This window comes from Ochotona curzoniae, unplaced genomic scaffold, assembly GCF_017591425.1.
Source record: "Ochotona curzoniae isolate NIBS_2020 unplaced genomic scaffold, NIBS_Ocur_1.0 contig_1014, whole genome shotgun sequence".
Classification (NCBI taxonomy): Eukaryota; Metazoa; Chordata; class Mammalia; order Lagomorpha; family Ochotonidae; genus Ochotona; species Ochotona curzoniae.
The window spans coordinates 13,500,890-13,522,116 of NW_024464920.1; the positions used below are offsets into that span (position 1 = coordinate 13,500,890).

Sequence of the window (21,227 nt, forward strand, 5' to 3'; positions counted from 1 at the left end):
GCTTCTCTTTCATCTTTAATTCTTTTAGCTCTCTCCAATCATGAGGTTTCTTCTCTCTGAAATTAAGTAATTTGATTATTAGGAAGCTGCCAAACAACACTTTTCAAGGGATTTCATTTAACACATTATCCAGACATCTCCTTTAGCTGTCAAAGTATTTAAGGGAGCAGGAGGAAAGGTGATCCTCTGAACTGAAGGCAGCTTTGTCAGAAATATGGGGCTTGCGCAGTCCTTGCCAAAAATATTTCTCCATCGTCCATTTTCAAGATAAAATGGAAAATAAAATACAGTTTTCATTGCCAGGTGTCCACAGTCGCATTATTTTGGATAATTAATATGGTCACTTCAATAAATAGGAGCACCAGACTCATGTTTCAAGCAGAATTCCATTATGCTTAACAAATGCTCATACCAGTGTGTTAAACCCATAAGAACACATCCTCCACGTCCCAGACGGAACAGCGCAGGGCCTTCTGACACATTTGTAAATCAGTTGTTGACATCACAGTAACAGGAAGAAATGGCTTCAAGATTTATTTATTTGACCATGTGGAATGATTTGAGAGTAAGATAAATTCAGAATTCTATTTAGCTGAATAAAAGTTTTGTCTTTTCTTGAGGAGAATTCAAACTTCCGAATTTCAAATACTTCGGTTCTTTCAAAAATTAAAAAAAAAAAAACAGACCTATAATTTTAAAATTGTTCACCAAAGCTGTACCTTGACTAATTAGGAACTGATTGACACAGAGGGTATTTTATGCTAAACAGTGAAGTGAGGGTATTTGCTTCCACAACTGACTTCGCCCAGGCATGTGATTCACGAACATGCACAAAACAAAGATGGCGGGGGAGAAACCACTGGCTTTGGGTGTATTCACTTATTCACCCATAGCAGCACTTGGGGACAGTTCATCACAGCGCTGAGTTAACCCAGGTTATCAGCCTGTTACACTGACTATTCCACAACGGAAAGTCCAGATGCTCCTCCAAGCTTCAGCTTCCTCTTTTAGATACTTTTTGAGGATGTAACCACATAAATCTGTAATCTGTGTAATGTGGAGGGTACGACAAAGCAAATATGAGTACCTTTTTAACCATTGATTCATTTATTCAGTCAGCACCATTTCAGCTCATTTGCTGGTGACAATAGACACGGCCTGGAAGGACTGATATTTGAGCCTTACGGAGGCAATACCATATTGTTCCAGGGTAGGCCTTAGGGTCCATTTCCAATTGTTCATGGAGATCAGGTGTTATAATGGGTATATTAAACAAAATCCCTCCTAGCACTTTAACACTCTTAATCTAATACTTTTTTAAATGGAAAAAATATATATATACAACAGAGGAAATAAAAAAAACATAAAAGGGGTCTTCAAAAAGTTCATGGAAAATGAAAAACACACATTATCTTTCATTTCATTTCTCCAGGCACTTTTTGCAGCACCTTCATTGATGGCATATTACATACAAAGTCTACAGTTATCTGTGAGGATTTAATTTCTATGAGTGCTGTCACACAGTATTAACATCAAGAAATTACATGTCTGATTCTGTTATTCTGAGTTATGAAGCATTTTAGTGATGTGTTTATCTGCCAATTTTGGTAAACAAACTGTATTTAAGGACAGAAACAGAAATGTGTGTGTGTGTGTGGGTGGTGTGTGGGTGGGTGGTATGTGTGTGGGTGTGTATACATATGCAATAGTTTTAGCTCAAACAATGTATTGTCTATTTCCAATAATCTCATTTTATTATATGCAATACTGTAGCATGATTTGATAAATACATGAGGAAACAAAGCTTAAAAGCTGAGAACATTTAACAAAGCTGGGTTCTAGTTACCAATACTGAAATACATATATTTGTGTTGTGTAAAATAATTAAGCACATAATGTATAACATTGAAATTTGTCTGGCCAGTGTCAGGTGTTTAAGGGAGCCCTATATACATTCCTTCTATCCTCAGTAATTTGGGGATCATCTGTAGGATAGAAACAGGACAGAGGAAAGTGGAGCTCACCATAGTCCTGTGAATACTAATACATTCTATAGTAAAATAAGTAATTTCAGTGTGAAACCTCTGTCCCATTAGTCACAGGCAATGCTGTTCAACCACAGACCCCAGCACAAAGCCCACCTTGGTCAATCTAAGTACATGGAGGAGCCAAACAGAATCACATTGAAAAGGAAAATGAACCACACAGGATCAACACTCAGATTCATCATTTCTTCTCCCTTAAGGGTAAAGAAAGGCACCATTCTTTAAGTTTAAAAGTTAGCTGAAATGTGGGTCTCCGATCAATTTTCAGGAAGGTCATGTCAACCACCATTCCTAATTATGCAGATGTTTCTCTGTTGGAGTTTCTAAACTTGATGAAAGAGCACAACAAGACAGTTATCTGAAAGGCCTTCCTGTACTTCCTGTTAACATTTCTTCCTCACCCCCTGTTCTCCCTCAAATTATACCACGCTACAATATCTGATCATCTTTACAAAAGGCTCTGCAGGAACATCAAGTACAAGCAAATACATGCCCACAGTTCAGGTCCAGGAACGTAGAGACAGCACACATTTGTATACATATATAACTTCTCCACTGCTATGACATTTTTGAGAAAAAAAATTAAAGACCATGCTTCTAGAAAATTAAAGGCTTGATCTGTTTAAACCCAATTGGATTAAAGCACAAATTCTTGCCTTTTGATGTAACAACCCAAAGAGTACATACAGTACAACATTCCCCTCCTCGATTCCTCTTGCTTCATCTCAGTTGGATGAATTCTTAGTGACTGGGTCAAGCTAACCTCTTCCAGTAACTATAGTCTGAGTAGGCTTTTAGATTTGTAGTTCCTTCAGAAGCACACAATTTGCAGTTTAGTGCCAAGCCTCCTGTTTACTTCACTAGATTTTGAATCATTAATCACACACACAATATTATTACATTCTGGCCCTGCTTCAACTGTTCCTATTATTTAAAGATTTATTTACTTGAAAGAAAGAGTAACAGAGAGGGAGAGAGACAGAGACAGAAACAGACTGATGTTCCATTGCAAATTCATCTCTCCAAATTGTCACCATGACCAGAGTTGAGCCAGGTTGAACTCTGAAACCAGGAGCTTCATCCAGGTTCACCACCCATTAATTTTATGGAACAATGTTGATCCTAAATCCATACAATACTCGCTCTAGGCACAGGCATGCCCTCAGAGACCAATGTATGGGATAAGAGTAAGAAGAGATCTGAAGATATCTGAGGAAAGTCAAACAATGTCAAACTTCTTAATTTAGCCTCATGCACATTTGTCAGTTTGTATCTCTTGATATGAATATTGATTATAAATGAAAATAAACAGATAACATCCAAGTCACTTAAAATAAAACTTCACTAAAACTACAGTGACCCTACAATATATGGTCATAGAGGGGAATAAAGAATTCCTGGTGGCTACAGTTATCATATCCAATAAACTCTTAAGCAGCTGCCTTCTGTAATTGGAAGGGTGATTTCTATACCCTAATGACTGCCAAGCTTTAACAACAATCAATGAGTAAAGGGTCTGGTCTGATTTAAGATGGTCTTTCTTCTGCCTCATGTATTATAGAGTTGGTTTATGCCGAATTCCTCATTCTGATTCTATCATCAATATTCTTTGGTTACAATTAAATTCTTAAGAGGGATTAACTACAGAGAATGTATTTGTAGTAATGAGGAGTCAGGTTGGCACTAAGCTTTAATGTAGTCTTTTAAATTTAGTTGAAGTAATTCTGCCCCCAAAGAAAATATTAGTGTGTAAGATTTTGCCATTAATACTAAATATTACAGAAAAAAATATAATAATAATCCCTTTCAAAGACAATTGGTTGCTAATTGGTCTTCCCTGGGACAGGCTCTGGAATTCTACATTTTTGTTTTCCCTATTCTAAATGTCAGTGGTTACAGCACAGACATTATCTTCTTCTCTAAGAGCAAATATTAATTTTATGCAAAGAAGTTATACAAATTAAAAGGCATGGCATATTATACTTTGTGACTCAATGAAGGAATAATTTCTGCGTGTGTGTTAGGATCAGGAAGATAAAAACTTTAAAAAAATCGGAATTATCCCATTCAAAATAATATGCTAGGTTTGAGAATGTTCCAAATACCTTGTTTTTAGTCCAACTTTTTCAACTACTGTGACTTACTTGCTTCCCCTAATCCCCTTTTCATAGGATTACTGAATGCAGTCTGCATTAAGTTATCTGAATTGTTCTTTTGTCATTCTTACTCAGGGACCAAGGACACCAACAGGAAAGGAAACATGAGCTGGATTTGGTGTTAGATAGTGTTTCTAAAGTTTTTGCCAAAGTTCCCTACCAGTATTATTTGGAGACATTCAATTAGAACTAGATAATGCACATTGAGATAAGGAATATATTGGAAACCTTATAAATTTCTGTAGCCTAAGGAGATAATGCTGAGTGAAGTCTTGTGATAAAAGTGAAGTCCAAAACCCTTCTGTCAACTGAAACTGGAATATTTTCTGAAAACAAACGAAAAGAAAAAAAAATAAGAAAAAAAAAAATGTGAACAAAGGAAAAAAAAAAAAAGGCTGAGGGCCGCAGAGACAAAATACTAGAGGGTATAAATAGATAAAACCTTTGGGCCCGGCGCGGTGGCGCAAGTGGTTAAAGGTCCTCGCCTTGCACCCCCGGGATCCCATATGGGCGCCGGTTCTAATCCCGGCAGCCCCGCTTCCCTTCCAGCTCCCTGCTTGTGGCCTGGGAAAGCAGTCGAGGACAGCCCAAAGCTTTGGGAACCTGCACCCGTGTGGGAGACCCGGAAGAGGCTCCTGGCTTCGGATCGGCATAGTATCGGCCCGTTGCGCTCACTTGGGGAGTGAATCATCGGACGGAAGATCTTCCTCTCTGTCTCTCCTCTCTGTATATCCGCCTTTCCAATGAAAAAATAATAAAAATAAATCTTTAAAAAAAAAAAATAAATAAAACCTTTAACTCAAGTCCCATTCATTTCACATCAAAATTTTTACCTATACAGCACACTGAATGCCAAGATTTTAAATTATAACTGGGTAAGTTGGGGTATCGAGTCAAAATTTAAAGAGTGATTATGATAGAGAACATGAATTAAAGACCCAAAAATGAGGACTAGTTAATTTGTTACATTTAATATATCTTCAGGTAGAGCAGTTGACACTGCAGAGATTCAGGCTGCAGCATTCATATGGAACATCTGATGAACAGGGCCTCTACGAGTTATATGTGGTGGTTATCTGAGAGTATAATTCTTTCATCATAGATTACACTCCTCTAAAATTCTTGACTTAACCATATATTCAAAGCCAGTTTCATCAAAACACACCTCCTTATTTTCCTTTTGTGGTATATTTGCATTTTCAACAAAAGTGGAGCTGTCTGAGCTACAACTAGTTCCATTTCACAGTTGTGTTTGAAAAGTACCCTTAACCATGTTACCATGTTTACTTACTTTAATATAAAAAATAAGCATTGTGCTGTGACAAGTTGGCATTGTTAGCTTATACTAACAGTATTTATCAAGAAGCCTATTACTTACTAGGCACACTGGGTTAGAAGCCGAAAATACAATGGACAAAAAAGAAAGAAAGAAAACTATTCTCACAGGGAAAGTAATAGTAATCCGTTATCCACATATAAAACATAAAAATGTGGGGAAGATATTGTGGTGCAGTTAAGTGGGTTAAGCCTTGGCTTGCATGTCCACATCTCATGCTAGAGCGGCTGTCCCAGCGTCTCTGCTTTGCATCCTGGTCAGTAGATTATGGCTCCAGTGCCTGGAACCCTGACACCTATGTAGGAGACATGTCTCCAAGGTCCTGGATATGGCCTTTTGGGAAGTCCAATCTAATTTTCTCTTCTCTTACCTTGTTTTCCTTCTCTTCTCTCCCATCGTTTCCTCCCCCCTCCCTGTCCTTCCCTCTCCCTCCCTTCCCTATCTCTCTTCCTCACTCCCAGTACCTCTCTCACTCACTCCCTGTGTTTACAAACACATAAATCAATCTTATAAAACAGTATTTGTTTTTTTCATTGCATAAAAAGCACCCCAAATTTTGGGAACTTAAAACAGTTCAAAATTCTATACTCCAGCTGCTCCAGCTGCTGCTGTCTTGCAGTGCTGCTTTGCTCTGTACTGGCTCCTGCGTCTGCATTCAGCTTCCGGGACAGCTCAGATCTGGCTGCACTTACATTGGCCTCATCAGGGACGCCTTCTGCTTTTCCACAGTGTGCCCTTTCATCTTCTAATAAGCTGGCCAAAGCGTTTTTTTTTTTTTCTGTGATGACTAGACAGGTCTTTGAGACAGCCAAGGAAATTGGCAATGTTCTGGAGGAATAATCTTAAAATTGTCATGACATTACCACATTCTGTTGAATAAAACAAATTGTGAACTCAAAGCATGAGAAATTAGGGTCTACTTTGTGATTGTTAGAATTGACAAGTCATCTTGCAACAGGTCATGCTTACAAAGAAAGAAATAACTCTATACCAATTAAAAAAAGAAATCTGCCACCAATGTAATGGTTAATTTGCCAACAAAAAAAACATGCAATTCTCTGAGAGCCACCAGACATACATCTCTAAACAGGATGACATGAGAAATCTCTTTAACGGAGTGGCACTTGAATTGCATACATTAAGGATAAACAGTTAATTAGAAAAGTTGGGAAGAGGAGGGAGCTCCAAGAGGAAGGAATACTGCATGCCAATATCCCACAGAATGAGCGTTGAGATTACTAGAAACTAAAGATGGCCAAGTAGCTTAACTATATAGCAAGAGTCTCGTTGGGATGATACGGGGGATGAATACACCCTTAAGGACCAGATCCACAGAGTCTTGTGAGTGAAAGATTTTGAGCTTATTCTAGTAAAAACAGCAAGCAATTTACGATAGTTACTGCACATCTGGAACTATTCTAAATGTTTTACATACATTAGCGTCTCAATCCAAATACAGCTGTACTATCTACACCAGGATTTTCAAAATAGAGGAACTTGCTATCAAGGATGGAAAGTAACTCCCCAAAGGTGTCAAAGTAAGACTTGTTTCAATCATTTGATTTGAATCTTCCCCTTAACCAATGTGTCAGAGTAGCTCTAGAGGATTTTACCAGAAGTCATAGGATTAGTTTTTGTCTTCCAAAAGTTTATTCTCGCTACATATATGCTAACTTTGTATCCTAAACTTTGTATAAACTAATGTGGTATTCCAGAGAAAAGATGTTCGTAATATAGCTTATAATGATCATAGGTAGAAAGAAAAACATGAATAGTATCGACAGAAGATGCCATTGACAAAAATATCGACAAGTAAAATGAACGGTTGATCATATCTTAAGCATAATGCTTGGCATATTCAATCTGGTTGATTGCATGATTAGAAAACTGGCAAATTATCCATCATTTACAAATTCACCAATTTACTCAGTGATCTGTTTGTTTATTCATGAAGTCAGGCATCAGCTGGAGATAGCTTTAACCCTTTCATGGCACCTTTCAGTCACACAGATACTACATTTTCAATGGAAATCTAGCTGTAGTATAAGTATTAAGATTAAAAACATACAAAATGATTAAACAAACACATCTCGTTGCATTAGGGAAACAGCGCTGAAATGTACATGATGGTTTATGATCATTACTAACCTGCTTGAGGGTTATCAACATGTTCAACAACACAACTCTACTGAAATGAATGACACACAAAAACAACAAACCTGACTGCTCATATTTCTGAGCCCACTAGCTCAGCTTTTCCTACTGCACTATTTTTTTCCTATTTCTTGTGGAAATTAAGATGAGTAAGTTAATTAGGTTTCACTCTATAGACAGCATGGCATATGGATCATACGTACATGCATTTTGCTCTTGAAAAATGAATTTGTTCAAAATGATTTAATTTACAAGATCTATTTGCCTGTTAATTTGCAAGGCTCAGTGACAGGGAGAAAAGAAGACACATAGAGATACCTTTCATCCAACATTTGAACGCTCAAATGCTTGTAACAGCAAGGCAAGGGCCGGGCTGAAGTCAGCCAATAGCCAGGAATCCCATCCTGGTTTGCCACTTACATGGCAGAGGACCACCTATTGTCTCCCACTGCGCATCAACAAGGAGCTTGGTCAGAAGCAGAGCCATCAGCACACTTACAGAAGCTGGAATCAGAAATAATGGCTCAACTGCTGCACCAATAACACCAGCTTCAATAAAAATATTTCTTGCCAAATGTAATCATGTCTTAAAATAGTACAGAGAGGCCCGGCACAATAGCTTAGTGACTGAAGTTATTGTCTTGCATGCACGGGGATCCCATAGGGCGTCACCGGTTCTAATCCCGGCAGCCCTGCTTCCCATCCATCTCGCTGCTTGTGGCCAGGGAAAAGCAGTCGAGGATAACCCAAAGCCTTGAGATCCTGCACCAATGTGGGAGACCTGGAAGAAGTTCCTGGTTCCTGGCTTGGGAATGGCTTAGCTCCAGCTTTGGTGGCCACGTAGGGAATGGACCAGTGAATGGAAGAGATTTCTCTCTATATCTCCTCTATGTAAAATCTGCCTTTTCAATAAAAATAAAATAAAATATTTTAAAAACAGTACACAGATTTTACTTTGATCAACTCTGTGGATAACTGAAAAAAAAAAAAACTCAGCATATTCTAACAACAAAACAAGTACTGCTGATGAAAGTCTCAGCACCATTTGAATCAAGAAATGTTACTGGACTTTTTTGCTACTGAGTATCTCTGTTTTTTCAGGCAGTAGAAACTTCTGAGACACTCTTGTGGGTTTATGTCAGCACTTCTTACTCTGAGGTGCTGGTTGCTTATATGGAATCAAGGCTGCTCAGGTGCCTGAGAGTGAAGCAGGCCTGAGAATCTTCTTTCCTGAAAATTCTCTTTCCTGAGAACTGACCTGTTCAGGGCGCTTTCCTTTGGCTAAGCATTTGTCACCTCTGATACAAGTCAACAAATGAATGCACCTCCGCGCAGAGTATGCCACAACAGATATTTCCTACGGTTCTCAAGTCAGGTAAAGCAAGCAAACAGGAACAGAAAACTGACTGCAAATCAGTCAACTGAAAGTTGTCATCTATCGGGACCCAGCAAAAGTCTACCCGTATAGAGATAAGATCAAAGTTGCATGTGATAATGTTGTTATACTCTCGAACAATAGCGTAAATAAATTTAAGGGCATTTCAATAGGACACAAGCCAAAGTAAAATAACGAGACAAAGGCAAAAGGGAAATTTGAAGAATTGAGTGTCACCAACTCAGTAAAAGGAGGAAAGATGTTTTCTGTCCATTTGCATTTATATTCAAATTAACGTTTCTGTTGCAAAAGCATAAAATTCTGCCACACATCTTCATTTTGTAGAAGGAAAATCCTTAAAGGATGGGCGAAGAGCCAAATTGTTTCTACTTAAGAGTAAGTTAAAATGTATCTACAACACAAAAGATTCTCCTCAAACAGTTCTTTGAGACAGTTTTACAGTTTTGCCCAAATGAAAGGGATTTCTTTTCCTTTGTTTTTAAGAGTTGTGCATTCTCATCTTATTCACCAGCTTGAACAAACCAGTCTCTGATAAACACAAAAGCTGTTTTGCCTCATTATATTGGATGACAAATGAGATCTTAAGCTTCACATCAAATCAGTGGAAAAACAATTATCCATACAAAAGTATGTGCAAACATTTTCCTGCAAAGTTAAAGACTCAAGGCAATGGATCTGGAATGTGTTTCTCCCTTTAGGCTGCACCATTCCTGAAACATCTGTCTTAATTTCCGCCCTTGCTGGAGCCTCCTTTTAGTCTCTGTGCAAATCCATCCCTTCTGAATCTGTCTTAACTCTCACTCTACTGATGGAAACCACATGTGCCTCTTAAAAGAAATGCACACAGTCATCTCAGCTGGAGATTTCTGGCCACACTTTAAACTGCCTTCGTGTATGGATCCTAAACTATCAAATGCAGCATAATCTGATTTCATGCTTTAAATACTTTAAAGTTAGCATTGGCACATCCTTTGAAGCTTTTCAACAAGATAGCTAAAGCAAAGAGAGGTGAATTGTAATCAAACTTTTTTTTTAAAGATTTATTTTATTTTTATTGGAAAGGCAGATACAGAGAGGAGAGACAGAGAGGAAGATCTTCCCTCCGATGAGGGAAGGCACATTTCCAAGTGAGCGCAACAACCAATGCTATGCCAATCCAAAGCCAGGAGCCTCTTCCGGGTCTCCTGCGTGGGTGCAGGGTCTCAAAGCTTTGGGCCATCCTCGACTGCCTTCCCGGGCCACAGGCAGGGAGCTGGATGGGAAGTGGAGCTGCTGGGATTAGAGCCGGCGCCCATATGGGATCCCGGGCGTGCAAGGCGAGGACCTTAACCATTGCACCATCGCGCCGGACCCCTCAAATATATATTTTTTTAATATTCTGTTTAATTACTCATTGATCACCTATCTGTGCTGTAGCTTTTAGGACAGGTGCCATGGCATAGTAAGCTGAGCATCCACCTTCAGCACCGGCATCTCATATGGTTGAGGGATTGTATTACAGCTACTCCACTTCCCATCCAGCTCCGTGCTTATGCCTTGAGAAATCAGCAGAGGACAACTGAAATCCTTGGGTCCCTGTACCATGTGGGATAGCCAGAGGAAGCTCTACGTTCCTGCCTTTGAACTGGCTCATCTCAGATCATTGTGGCCATTTCAGAAGAGAACCAGTAAATGAAAGGTCTCTCTCTCTCTCTCTCGTGCTCTCTCCTCATATCTGTAAATCTTCCCTTCAAATAATATATATATATACATATATATGTATATAATTCTGAAAAGATACAAAAAGAAAAGACATGACTCAATTTACCATTTTATAGGCTTGAGTACACAAAAGACCAGTGGTACCAATATTATACAAAATCAAGTACAGAAACAGCAAAGGAGGTATAATTAAGAAATGTAAATTGTTTGATGTAGTTTGACAGAAAGGAATAACCATCTCCCTCAACTGCCCTGTGAAAACAAGAGAAAAAGAAAAAAGAAAGTTGAAACATTTGTCCCACCCATTCCTGACCCTCCCTACCACAGTTGGGGGCCTACACGGACATGCATCCCTCTAAACTGTGTAGGCAATATTGAAAAGAAAATTTGAAACTTTTTAAAAAGAAATGTAAATTTACAAAAGAAAGTTTAGGGCTTCTTTGAAAGGATAATTTTCATTTATAAAAAAAAGTGTATTCAATCATTTAGAAGGACATTCGGTAATAGGCATATCTGTAAAACTTTCTACTTATCTACAACATGCCAAAACATTGTTTTAATTACACATCTATCTTATAGAAAAAAGAATAGTTTGTGCAATTTATCATTAAGTAATTTCAAAAGCAAATTTCTATGTTTCCTTGCCTTCTCATGGGAACAAATATTGAAAAACAAAGTGGGCAGGAGCAGAGGACATATGCGGATATATTTGGTTTTCAAAAGGTTGATGAAAATGTATATTATGAAAAACTGGCATGGCTTCAAGGTATGTTTCACACCAACCTAAACATACCTTAATTTTGCTTTTTATCTGTGAATTCTCTAAAGCATCTTGACGTGGCCAAAAGCAGAGGGATGAAAACACTGACCAAGACACGTGGGGTATCATTTCAATTATTTTGAGCAGATTTCTAGGCCAAGCTTACAAGACATGACATGAACATTTACTAAGTAATCAAAACCAATAGACTGTGACAAGCAAAAGCTGCTCAAAATGAAGGCTTATTTTAAATGCAAACAAAATCTTTTAAAACAAATCATGACTTAAAATACACAAGTAAAAAAAGCAAGTATAATCTTTGATAAATAACTGAATATTTTTATAAATGCCTCCTACTGACAATCTCTCTGAAAGGTCAATGCTGACATGTCCAAATGTTATTTATATACTTGTTATTGTAATAACATGAAACATCTATGAGAAATTGCATATCATAATCAAATAATGTAGCTTTGATGCCACTATCCTATTTTGTTTTAGTTTGGATTCTTTTTAGTAGAACTCCATCAAGGATGTGTCACCTCTATAAAAGAACAGAAAAATATACATTGGTTTCCATTCCATTATTATCTGAAAGAGGAGTAAATTAGGGGTAGAGGATCAGGAGGATCCTGGTTTTTACTCAGCTTATTTCTGGACTGAGTCTTCCACAGCAATAATCTATTTTTATAATTCCACATGTTACTAGGAAACAGTGATATTAAAAAAAAAAAACTAAGAAATGGACAGACATGCAAGACATTAAAAGAAAAAGAAGACCCTCAAAACACACAGGAAGCAAATTCTAAGACTTGGGAAATAAAATTAATTAAAAATAATAGCAATTTTTAGATTTCTGTGTTCTTCTGGGCAACCACACATTGCTGAATTTCAGAACCCGAGTGCCCTCTAGTGACAAAGATGGAAACATTTTCCATTTTCAGGAAGTTGCACAGATGTCAGAGGGGGATAGAGAAGGTTGACTGATAAAATGCTGCTTTTCCCTTTGTTTCGTTTTCCCTATTTTCAGATTGAAATAGTGACAGCTATGCCTTCAGGAAACAGCGAGCTCCTCACTCCGCCCCCACAGCCAGAAGAGGTTCAAGAGGAGGAGGAAGAAGAGTCCACGCCGAGGCTGATTGATGGGTCCTCCCCACAGGAGCCTGAATACACCGGGGTTCTGGGCCCCCACACCAATGAAGGTCGGGCACATCACAGTGGCAGAATGGTTGAGTCCACTTTGTCATCTATCCAAGCTACCAAATGCCAGCTCCACAGGGAACCTGGGTGACCAAGGAAGAAATGTTGAAGAGGCTAGGATTCACTTGGGGATCACACTGAATATTTTGTGTTAAAACATAAGCAATCTTAGCCATGCTGGCCTATTGAAAATGACCCAATAACCAAAGATTTGGGATGGAAATATTTGTCTTAATAGTTTTGTGGTGGAACGCAGTTCTAAAACAAAGGGACGTCAATAAGCTAGCTGAAATCTTCGTCTGTGATATGGGACCATAGGAGTCCTCACTGACGCAGTGGGAATGGATGACAGTGACAATGCTGATGTCGCACTGAGTAGAGCTGCTTGCGGGTCACAATGCTCAGCACTTCTCAGTGTTTTACTGGAATATTACACGTTTTCTGTGAAGGTTTCACTACCACTTTTTTCATTGTCACCAAGGACACTAACTCCAGGCTGACAGTAATTGCCGTACATTCAGTTTGAAGCCAGCACTGGATTCTTGTCTGTGTATCTAACGAGAAATCAACTTCTCCTCTCTCAGTCCTATCAGAAAACATCTTGTACAGTCTGAACATGGTCTGTCTGAGGGCATTTCAGTTAAGAACACACAATTCCTGGTACTATGCGATTCCACATACTTCTTGTTAGAATCTGTCAAGAGAATTCATCCTAGAGAGAGTTTTAAACAGAAGCATCAACACAGTGAGAATGCACAAACCATTTGCAGGTTCCCAGCGCAAAGACTGAGGTAGAATTAGGCCTTTCTGATTTCCAAGTTCTGCTGGTAGGAAACTAATTTTGAAATGCTCACTGTTCGCTCAGATCTTTCTGCCCAGTGCAAGCAAATGGACAGAGACAATGATATCCTATAAGAACTAGTGAAAATGTCTGTCTGCACAGAACCTAGTGGGAGACAAGGCAAGAGCAACGTGGTGTAAGCAGGACTAACAACAAAGGGGTCAAACTGAGACTTGGACCAAACCACATGCAGTCAGACACCAGCTCTGAGAATTGCTGGATGTATCAGTATTGAGCAAGGTATCAGTATTATCTGTGCACCAATTTTCTTAACTAAAGCATGAGATAGTAAGTAATAAAACTTTTCTTATAGGGTTATATTCAAGATTAAATGAAGATAATGCTTGGTCCATAGTAAATATGAGGAATGTTTGGAGGAGTGTATCCATTTTGTAAACCCTCCTCGAGATTTTTTCAACAACAGCATGTAGCTAAGAGTCCTGCAACTGAACTTTTACAGCTATTTAAAACTCATTTCTTCCTATTTTCCCCCAGTCCCTGGCAGCTGAAATCTACTCTTTACTTTTATGAGTATTTAACTTTTCACCAAAGGTAACATTAAAAAAATCCCTTTATCAAGTGTTTTATGTTAGCCACTTAAAATATTTGATGTGCATTCATTCCTTGGAGAGTCACAACAACACTGTATAGCAGGCACTGTTTTCGCCGTTGGGTGAATATGAAGACAAAAACGCAACTCAGCATGCGTGTGTCTGAGGTCATGTAGGCGGTAGGAGCTGGCCCGAATGCAGCACAGACCACCAAGTCCAAAGCCACTGTCATAAACAGTGCAGCCCAGTCTTCCTACAAGGTTAATCCTCTGAAAGCGGTGCACTCTACAAGGATGGTCAGAATGTCACACACATAATAAGAGGGAATACAAATGCCCAGTAGAAAGCACCTAAAATTTAGGAACTTAATATCCTTAGGACTTTTAATAATTTTAATAATAATAATTAATGATTCCTTTGAATAATTTGGCACCCATAACTGCATTTGGAGTCTCTCAGGTGAGCCAGAAACAACATAGATAGATACACCATACCCACTCGTGTTCAAAGTTGTGTTTAAGCGTGGCTCAATACAATTCAGAACTTTTTGTTTCTGTGTTGAAGTCAAATACAAATACGAAGCTTTACGTATTGGTTTCCAGAAAAGCAGCATAAATTTATGGAAGTTAAATAATTTGAAAATAGTAAGAAGATTAAAAATTAAAATGTTATACTTTAACTATTAATATAAATATCTAGAAATAATATTTTAAAGGCAGAGAATGTAGGCACAAACTTTGAGTGGAAAAACTAGAATTGAATTATAACCAGCATGAATATATATATATATAGAAATATAAATTATATATGTATAAATATAGATTATCTAAGTAATTACCACTAAATGAGCAAGGCCATAAATTTCACAAGCGTTTAATATGTTAGCTCCTACATTTTAAATTTTAAAGACAAGTAGAAAATATTAATTTATAATGATTACAGAAATAACTATTAAATATTTTACAGTACCTACTTTTAATACAATTCCTGGATTTTAATTATTAACTTTCAGTCCTGAAATGATTATTATAATGATAACAATATATAACTTAGTAGGTGAACTATTGGTTCTTGATCACAAACTACAAATTGGCCTTCTAATTATGGTGATCAAATGTTCCGTTTTGACTGTGATTTTCGATGTGCAAACCAGGAACGTCTCAGGTAAACAGACATGAATTAATCATTGAGAAGTGCATTTTTTTCTACCACTCTTTACTTTCTGCATTTACCTGACATCTCATAACCTTTTTCTTCTCCCTGCAAGTCACGAGCTCGTGAGATGGCCTAGCCCCCTCTTCCACAGAGGAAATGCAACCTTTCAGTCTCAGATCCTTGATGAGTGGTTCCACAGAGCATCCACCTACTTCTGCATGCATGTACCCTAACTGTCTCTCCTCCAATACAGCAGAAAGCTGGCTGCTCTCCCGCATGCGGCATGGGAACCCTTGCCACTGAGCTCTGACTCCTACCTCCAGATCCCCTCTTCGGATCTCTTTAATATTCAATCTCTTCTCCCCTGGAGCCTTCATTCTAATGTCTCCCGCTTCAATGCCCACTCCCCATTACAGAATACACCAATAGGGCTTCTTATATTCCCCTGCTCTTCTCAGACAACCCAGGGGCACTGTCTCTATTTGCCTTACCTCCGACTTCCTAGGTAGTTAGCTTGAATCTGGCTTTTAGATGCCACCAGTACACAATTCTTCTGGATTCACTGATCACCACCGTACTGTAATCACTCAGCAGAATGATTTCAGTCATTAACATACCTTAGGCTGTTCATTATTTACTTCCACTTAAAATTCTTTCCTCTTGGCCTCTGCAATACTTTCCTCCTTTCTATCCAGTCATTAATCTCTACACAACCATGAAAAAGAGTGAAGAAAGGACGTGTGTGTGTGTGTGTGTAAGAGAAAGAGAGAGAGAGAGAGAGGGAGAGAGAGAGAGCGAGCAATCTGTTAGGAGAGAACCCAGACTCACAAACATCTCTGGATCTATCATCCTCCCCACCACTTTCACCCTAGCCAAGGCACCATCTTCTTTCCTCTAGGTAGATTAGTACTCATCTCCACTCTGGCCACTTATCCTCCTTCATCCTGTACAAAACCAGCAAGCTCAGTGATGTCTCAGCAAACTGGATCATGCAATGCTACACCCACCATTAGGATAAGGAATCAAACCTGCAGCCCAGGCTACACAGTCCTTGTCTGCTACAGCCCAAGCATTCCAACACTCTCTGAGTCAGGCATGTGGTTCTTCACTCGTTCCCTTCACCGTGCAGGGACTTGGCACATATTTTTCCTTCACCTGTAATACTGCTTCCTTGCTCGCTGCATATTCAACTCATTCTCTTACTGCAGATTGCAGCTCTGTCATCACCTCTGTAAGAGACCACTCCCGTTACTCCCAGACAGGGTCAATCTCTCCCATGCTATATGCATATGACATTCATCACAGTCATAATTTTGTTCAGTTCCAAGATTGATGTTCATCTCATACACTATATTATAAAGTAGAATTTGATTGCTTTGTCCTCTATGCGGTTCCACCAGCTAGTATAATGTCATCTACATAGTAAGGGTTTAGTAACAAGTATTGAGTGAATGAATATTAACTATATTACCATTCTTCTTGAAGCAATTAGATTTTTGTTTATTGGAAAAGTAGATGTACACAGGGAAAGAGATAGAGAAAGATCTTCTGTTCCCTGCTTCACTTCCCAAGTGGCTGCAAAGGAGCCAATCCTGAGCCAAGACCCATGAGCTGCTTCCAGGTCTCCTTGGAGGTACAGTGTCCCAATGCCTTGGATCATCCTCTACTGCTTTCCAAGGCCACAAATAGAAAGCAGGATGGGAAGTGGAGAAGCCAGGATACGAACCACTGCCCACATGGGTTCCCAGTAGCTGCAAGGCGATGATTTATTCACTAGGCTATCACACTGGGCCCAATGAAAATTGGATTTTAATACCACAATTAAACACTGAACCAAAGAGCTGGTGGAAGTATTATATGTGAACTTCTATTTATTATTTTATGATTTTCCCCCAATTATTTTAAAAGCAGTGTTAGAGAAACAGCAAGATAGAGAGATAGTGCTCTTCTGTATGCTGGCTCAATTCCTAAAGGCAGTAACAGCCAGGGCTGGGCAAAATCAAAGCCAGGAACAGGGCACTCCATCCATGTCTACCACGTGGGCAGGGACTCAAGGACGTGGGCTATTCTCTATTGCTTTCCCTGGCACATTAGCAGAGAACTAGGTTGGGACTAGAGCAGCCATGACTTGGACCTGCATGAAAGTGGGATGCCAGCATTGCAGGCGACACTTTTATCCATCACATCATAAATATTTATTTCTTGAAAATAGAACTTCTAATAAGCATAAAAGTAATAGCCATGTTATATACATGCAATAATTTAAACTTACTTCTTAAACGTTAAAGGGAAAGCTTCAATTGATATATTTGACTTTATTGTTCCAGGTACAGAAATCTATGAAAAAATGTAAAATTTCCTGGGATAATATGTGTGAGACTCTAGTCTTCTTCGCCAAGCATTTATAATGACAGCATGTCTTATAAACTATTTGCTATTTACATTTGATTTTTTACTTCTGTTTTTTAGACTTTCCAACGTGCCTTCTGTGTACCTGTATAAGTACAACTGTATACTGTGATGATCATGAACTTGATGCTATTCCTCCACTGCCCAAGAACACTGCTTATTTCTACTCTCGCTTTAACAGAATTAAAAAGATCAACAAAAATGACTTTGCAAGCCTAAGTATGAATGACAACGCTAATGCCTTTCTGGTTTTAATGGACATCACTAAATACTTTTACCATAGAGTGGCAATGCTAAGAGTGCAAGTTAAAAGCGAAAATATGGCTCATCAAACAATTATTTTTACTTAAATATTTCAGAGTTTAAAAGTGATGGTTAAAACAACCGATGATCATTACGAAATTGTTGCCGATACTTTCAAGTGAATATATACATCATAAATAGCCATATTTAGAACTTTCATGTTACAAAATTAAAACTAGGTGCCATGTCACACATTTATAAGTGTTTGGCTTTTTCTAACAAGCTTCAATGGAAGATAGTTCTTTCATCAGTGAAAATATAAATCCTCACTTTATACTTGCTGTGAATTTAGAATTTTTGCCAGTGGTCATCATAAGATTTTCTTAGAGATTTTGTTCTGATTGCTCATGTATTTGAGTGTTAGAAAATATCAGTATCCCAATACCTAGGAAAAAGTTTCACTAGAAAAAAAAATTATTTACATATTTTCATTTTATTTGAAAGGGAGAGAAACAGCGTGAGACTAACCACACATTATTTCACACGTTCATAACATTCACAACAATTAAGGCTTGATCTCGCCAGATTCAGGATTGGAACTTGGTCTAGAATCCACTTGGGTGTCAGGGACTCTACTACTGGAACACGCATCTGCATCCTTCCAGGATGACACTAGCAAGAATTTGGAACTGCAAGAATTGTGGCACACCCAGGCCCTGGAGTATGGGATCCCAACCAATGTATAAATTGCTGTGCTGAGCCCTTTGCCCTTGGGAGAATATTTTAAACAGTGAAGTCCAAAGTTTATGAAGAATACTAAGACTATATTTTAAATATAACATGCCAGTATCTTTGCTGAAGTTACATTTTTATGAAGGCATAAACATGAATAGTATTTAAGGAAAATAAAATTTATAAAATAAGAAACTAGGCATTGTTAATTATATTCATCTTTATATTTGCTACATGTGAGAAAATTTACATTCAGTTTGTTTGAGTAAAACATATTCAAGACTAAATACTTTTTTCTTCTAGATGATTTGAAAAGGATTGATCTGACATCAAATTTAATATCAGAGATTGATGAAGATGCATTTCGAAAGCTGCCTCAACTTCGAGAGCTTGTCCTGCGTGACAACAAAATAAGGCAGCTTCCAGAATTGCCAACAACTTTGACATTTATTGATATTAGCAACAACAGGCTTGGAAGGAAAGGAATAAAGCAAGAAGCATTTAAAGTAAGTTTTAAGTGTGAGAAAGCAACTTGTCACCTTCCTCTCCACTTGCTGTCAATGATGATTATTTCTTATTTCTAGAAGAGGATTTAATTTTTGGAAAGATTTATTTGAAAGCTAGAGTTATACAGGAGGCTTCTAAACAACGCTGCAAAGAGGTTGAGTTAACTGAGCAATTTTATTTTCTAAGTGAAGAGCCAGCTTAGGGCTCCAAACAGTAGCAGAAGAGTCTGAGAACAGTAAGAATCAAATCTCATCCACTGTCACTCCATTCAAGCTGATCGTCAAAAGGTTCCAGGACACATCGTTTTAAATGAGTCTTGGCGAGACACAGCATTCTTCTCAGGGAGGTCACAGAGCTGGTACGGTCTTGTTCTTGTTAACTTTCAATGATTGTAAAAGCCTGCCCTCTCCTCTAGGCCTCCTGTGAGATCACCAGTGGAGAACAAAGGAGTTGGGTGCCTCCTTGTAGCTGGGCAACTCATTTTCCCCGCTCAGCCTCTGCTGCCACAGGCAGTACTGAGTCACAATCTACTCTGGACAGTTTCACTGGAATAGGTCACTAGTAATTTCAATGTTTTCTGCCTTGCTCATGGCCACTTTTCTGGATTCATGGGCTTTTGCTGGGGAGGAATTCTCATTTTCCAACACTTCTAAAAGAGAAAATTTGGGCTATGTCTTGTCAAAATCCTTCAAGCAACCACCACAGGATGTCTATCATGAATAGTGGCTTTTTTCAAATTTGAGAAAATGAGACCAAACAAGAATCTTCCTAGAGATTGGAGAATATATCTAATGAAAACATATTTGCTAATGGTCAATTTTTCCATAACTTATTTGTGCTCTCTAGTAAAATGGAAAACCAATATGCTTCAACTGCATAAAGCAAGACCTGGACCATCTTATTTTGAAAACATTTGCAAGCAGAAGAATTGACAATATAATCATTCATTACTAATGGGTATTAAATCGTTGCATGTGGTATGTTCACAGGATATGTACGATCTCCATCATCTCTACCTTACTGATAACAACTTAGACCACATCCCTCTGCCACTCCCAGAAAGCCTTCGAGCCCTTCACCTCCAGGTAGGCTTCTGCCAGTAAGATGTGCCTAAAACTCCAAGTTAGTAATTAGGAGGAAGTCAGGATATGTATATCACATGCTAATTCCTCAGGACTTAAAACTTAATGTTCTCTTTACTTAGTACCTTATCCCCATGGCTCTTCCCATGCATCGCATTCCTTATTCCATTCTCAGTAAAAATTTCTATTGCTTCATGTATCTTTCCGCAGTTGTCTTCTTTTCTGGATAGTACTTATCTGCTGGAAATAAATGACTTTTTTTTTCTTTAAATCTGTTTTGCCCCCTCTGAGATTTCCCTTAAGTAATAAGCATTATTAGGGCAATCTTATGTCTCTTTTGTTGAATGGTTCATTGAATTGCCTAGAAAATACTTGGCATATAAAAAAATCACATAAGATTTAGAGAAGGAACTAGAGAATGCCCTATGATGTCAATAAAAAATAGATATGTTACACCTTGTATTATTAACATATGTTCTTCTTTTTTAGAATAACAACATTCTGGAGATGCATGAAGATACTTTCTGCAATGTTAAAAATTTGACTTATATCCGTAAGGCCCTGGAGGACATTCGGTTAGATGGAAATCCCATTAACCTCAGCAAGACTCCTCAAGCATACATGTGTCTACCTCGTTTGCCTATTGGCAGTCTTGTCTAATTTCAGATCATGGCTAGCATCTTGGCACCTAGTATAACAAAAGCAATTGTTACTGCTTCCTTTGAAACAAAAAGCACTCCATTTTCAAATTATGTTATGAAAGACAGGATTACACAAAATACAACAGAAAGTACTGAGATATAAAAACAAAATAATGTAAGAAAACATCAGCTGAGTATGCAGAAAACCAAGCAATGCAGAAATATTGCAGATACTCTTATCCATCACATAAAACTTGCAAGTTTTGAATGTTCATCTTCTACATAATTTCAAATTATGTGCATAACATAAAAATGTTT

General features: G+C 38.2%; 1 protein-coding gene across 1 annotated transcript in view; it reads left to right on the forward strand.

Annotated features, from left to right (window-relative positions):
- The window catches only part of EPYC (epiphycan), a 32,706-nt gene extending 11,778 nt beyond the window's left edge, over window positions 1-20,928 (forward strand). The window contains exons 3-7 of the mRNA XM_040989595.1: window positions 12,579-12,750; window positions 17,765-17,923; window positions 18,983-19,185; window positions 20,176-20,271; window positions 20,758-20,928. Coding sequence (XP_040845529.1) covers window positions 12,579-12,750; window positions 17,765-17,923; window positions 18,983-19,185; window positions 20,176-20,271; window positions 20,758-20,928 — 801 coding nt within the window. The remainder of the gene's footprint in view (window positions 1-12,578; window positions 12,751-17,764; window positions 17,924-18,982; window positions 19,186-20,175; window positions 20,272-20,757) is intronic.
- Window positions 20,929-21,227: the final 299 nt, after the last annotated feature.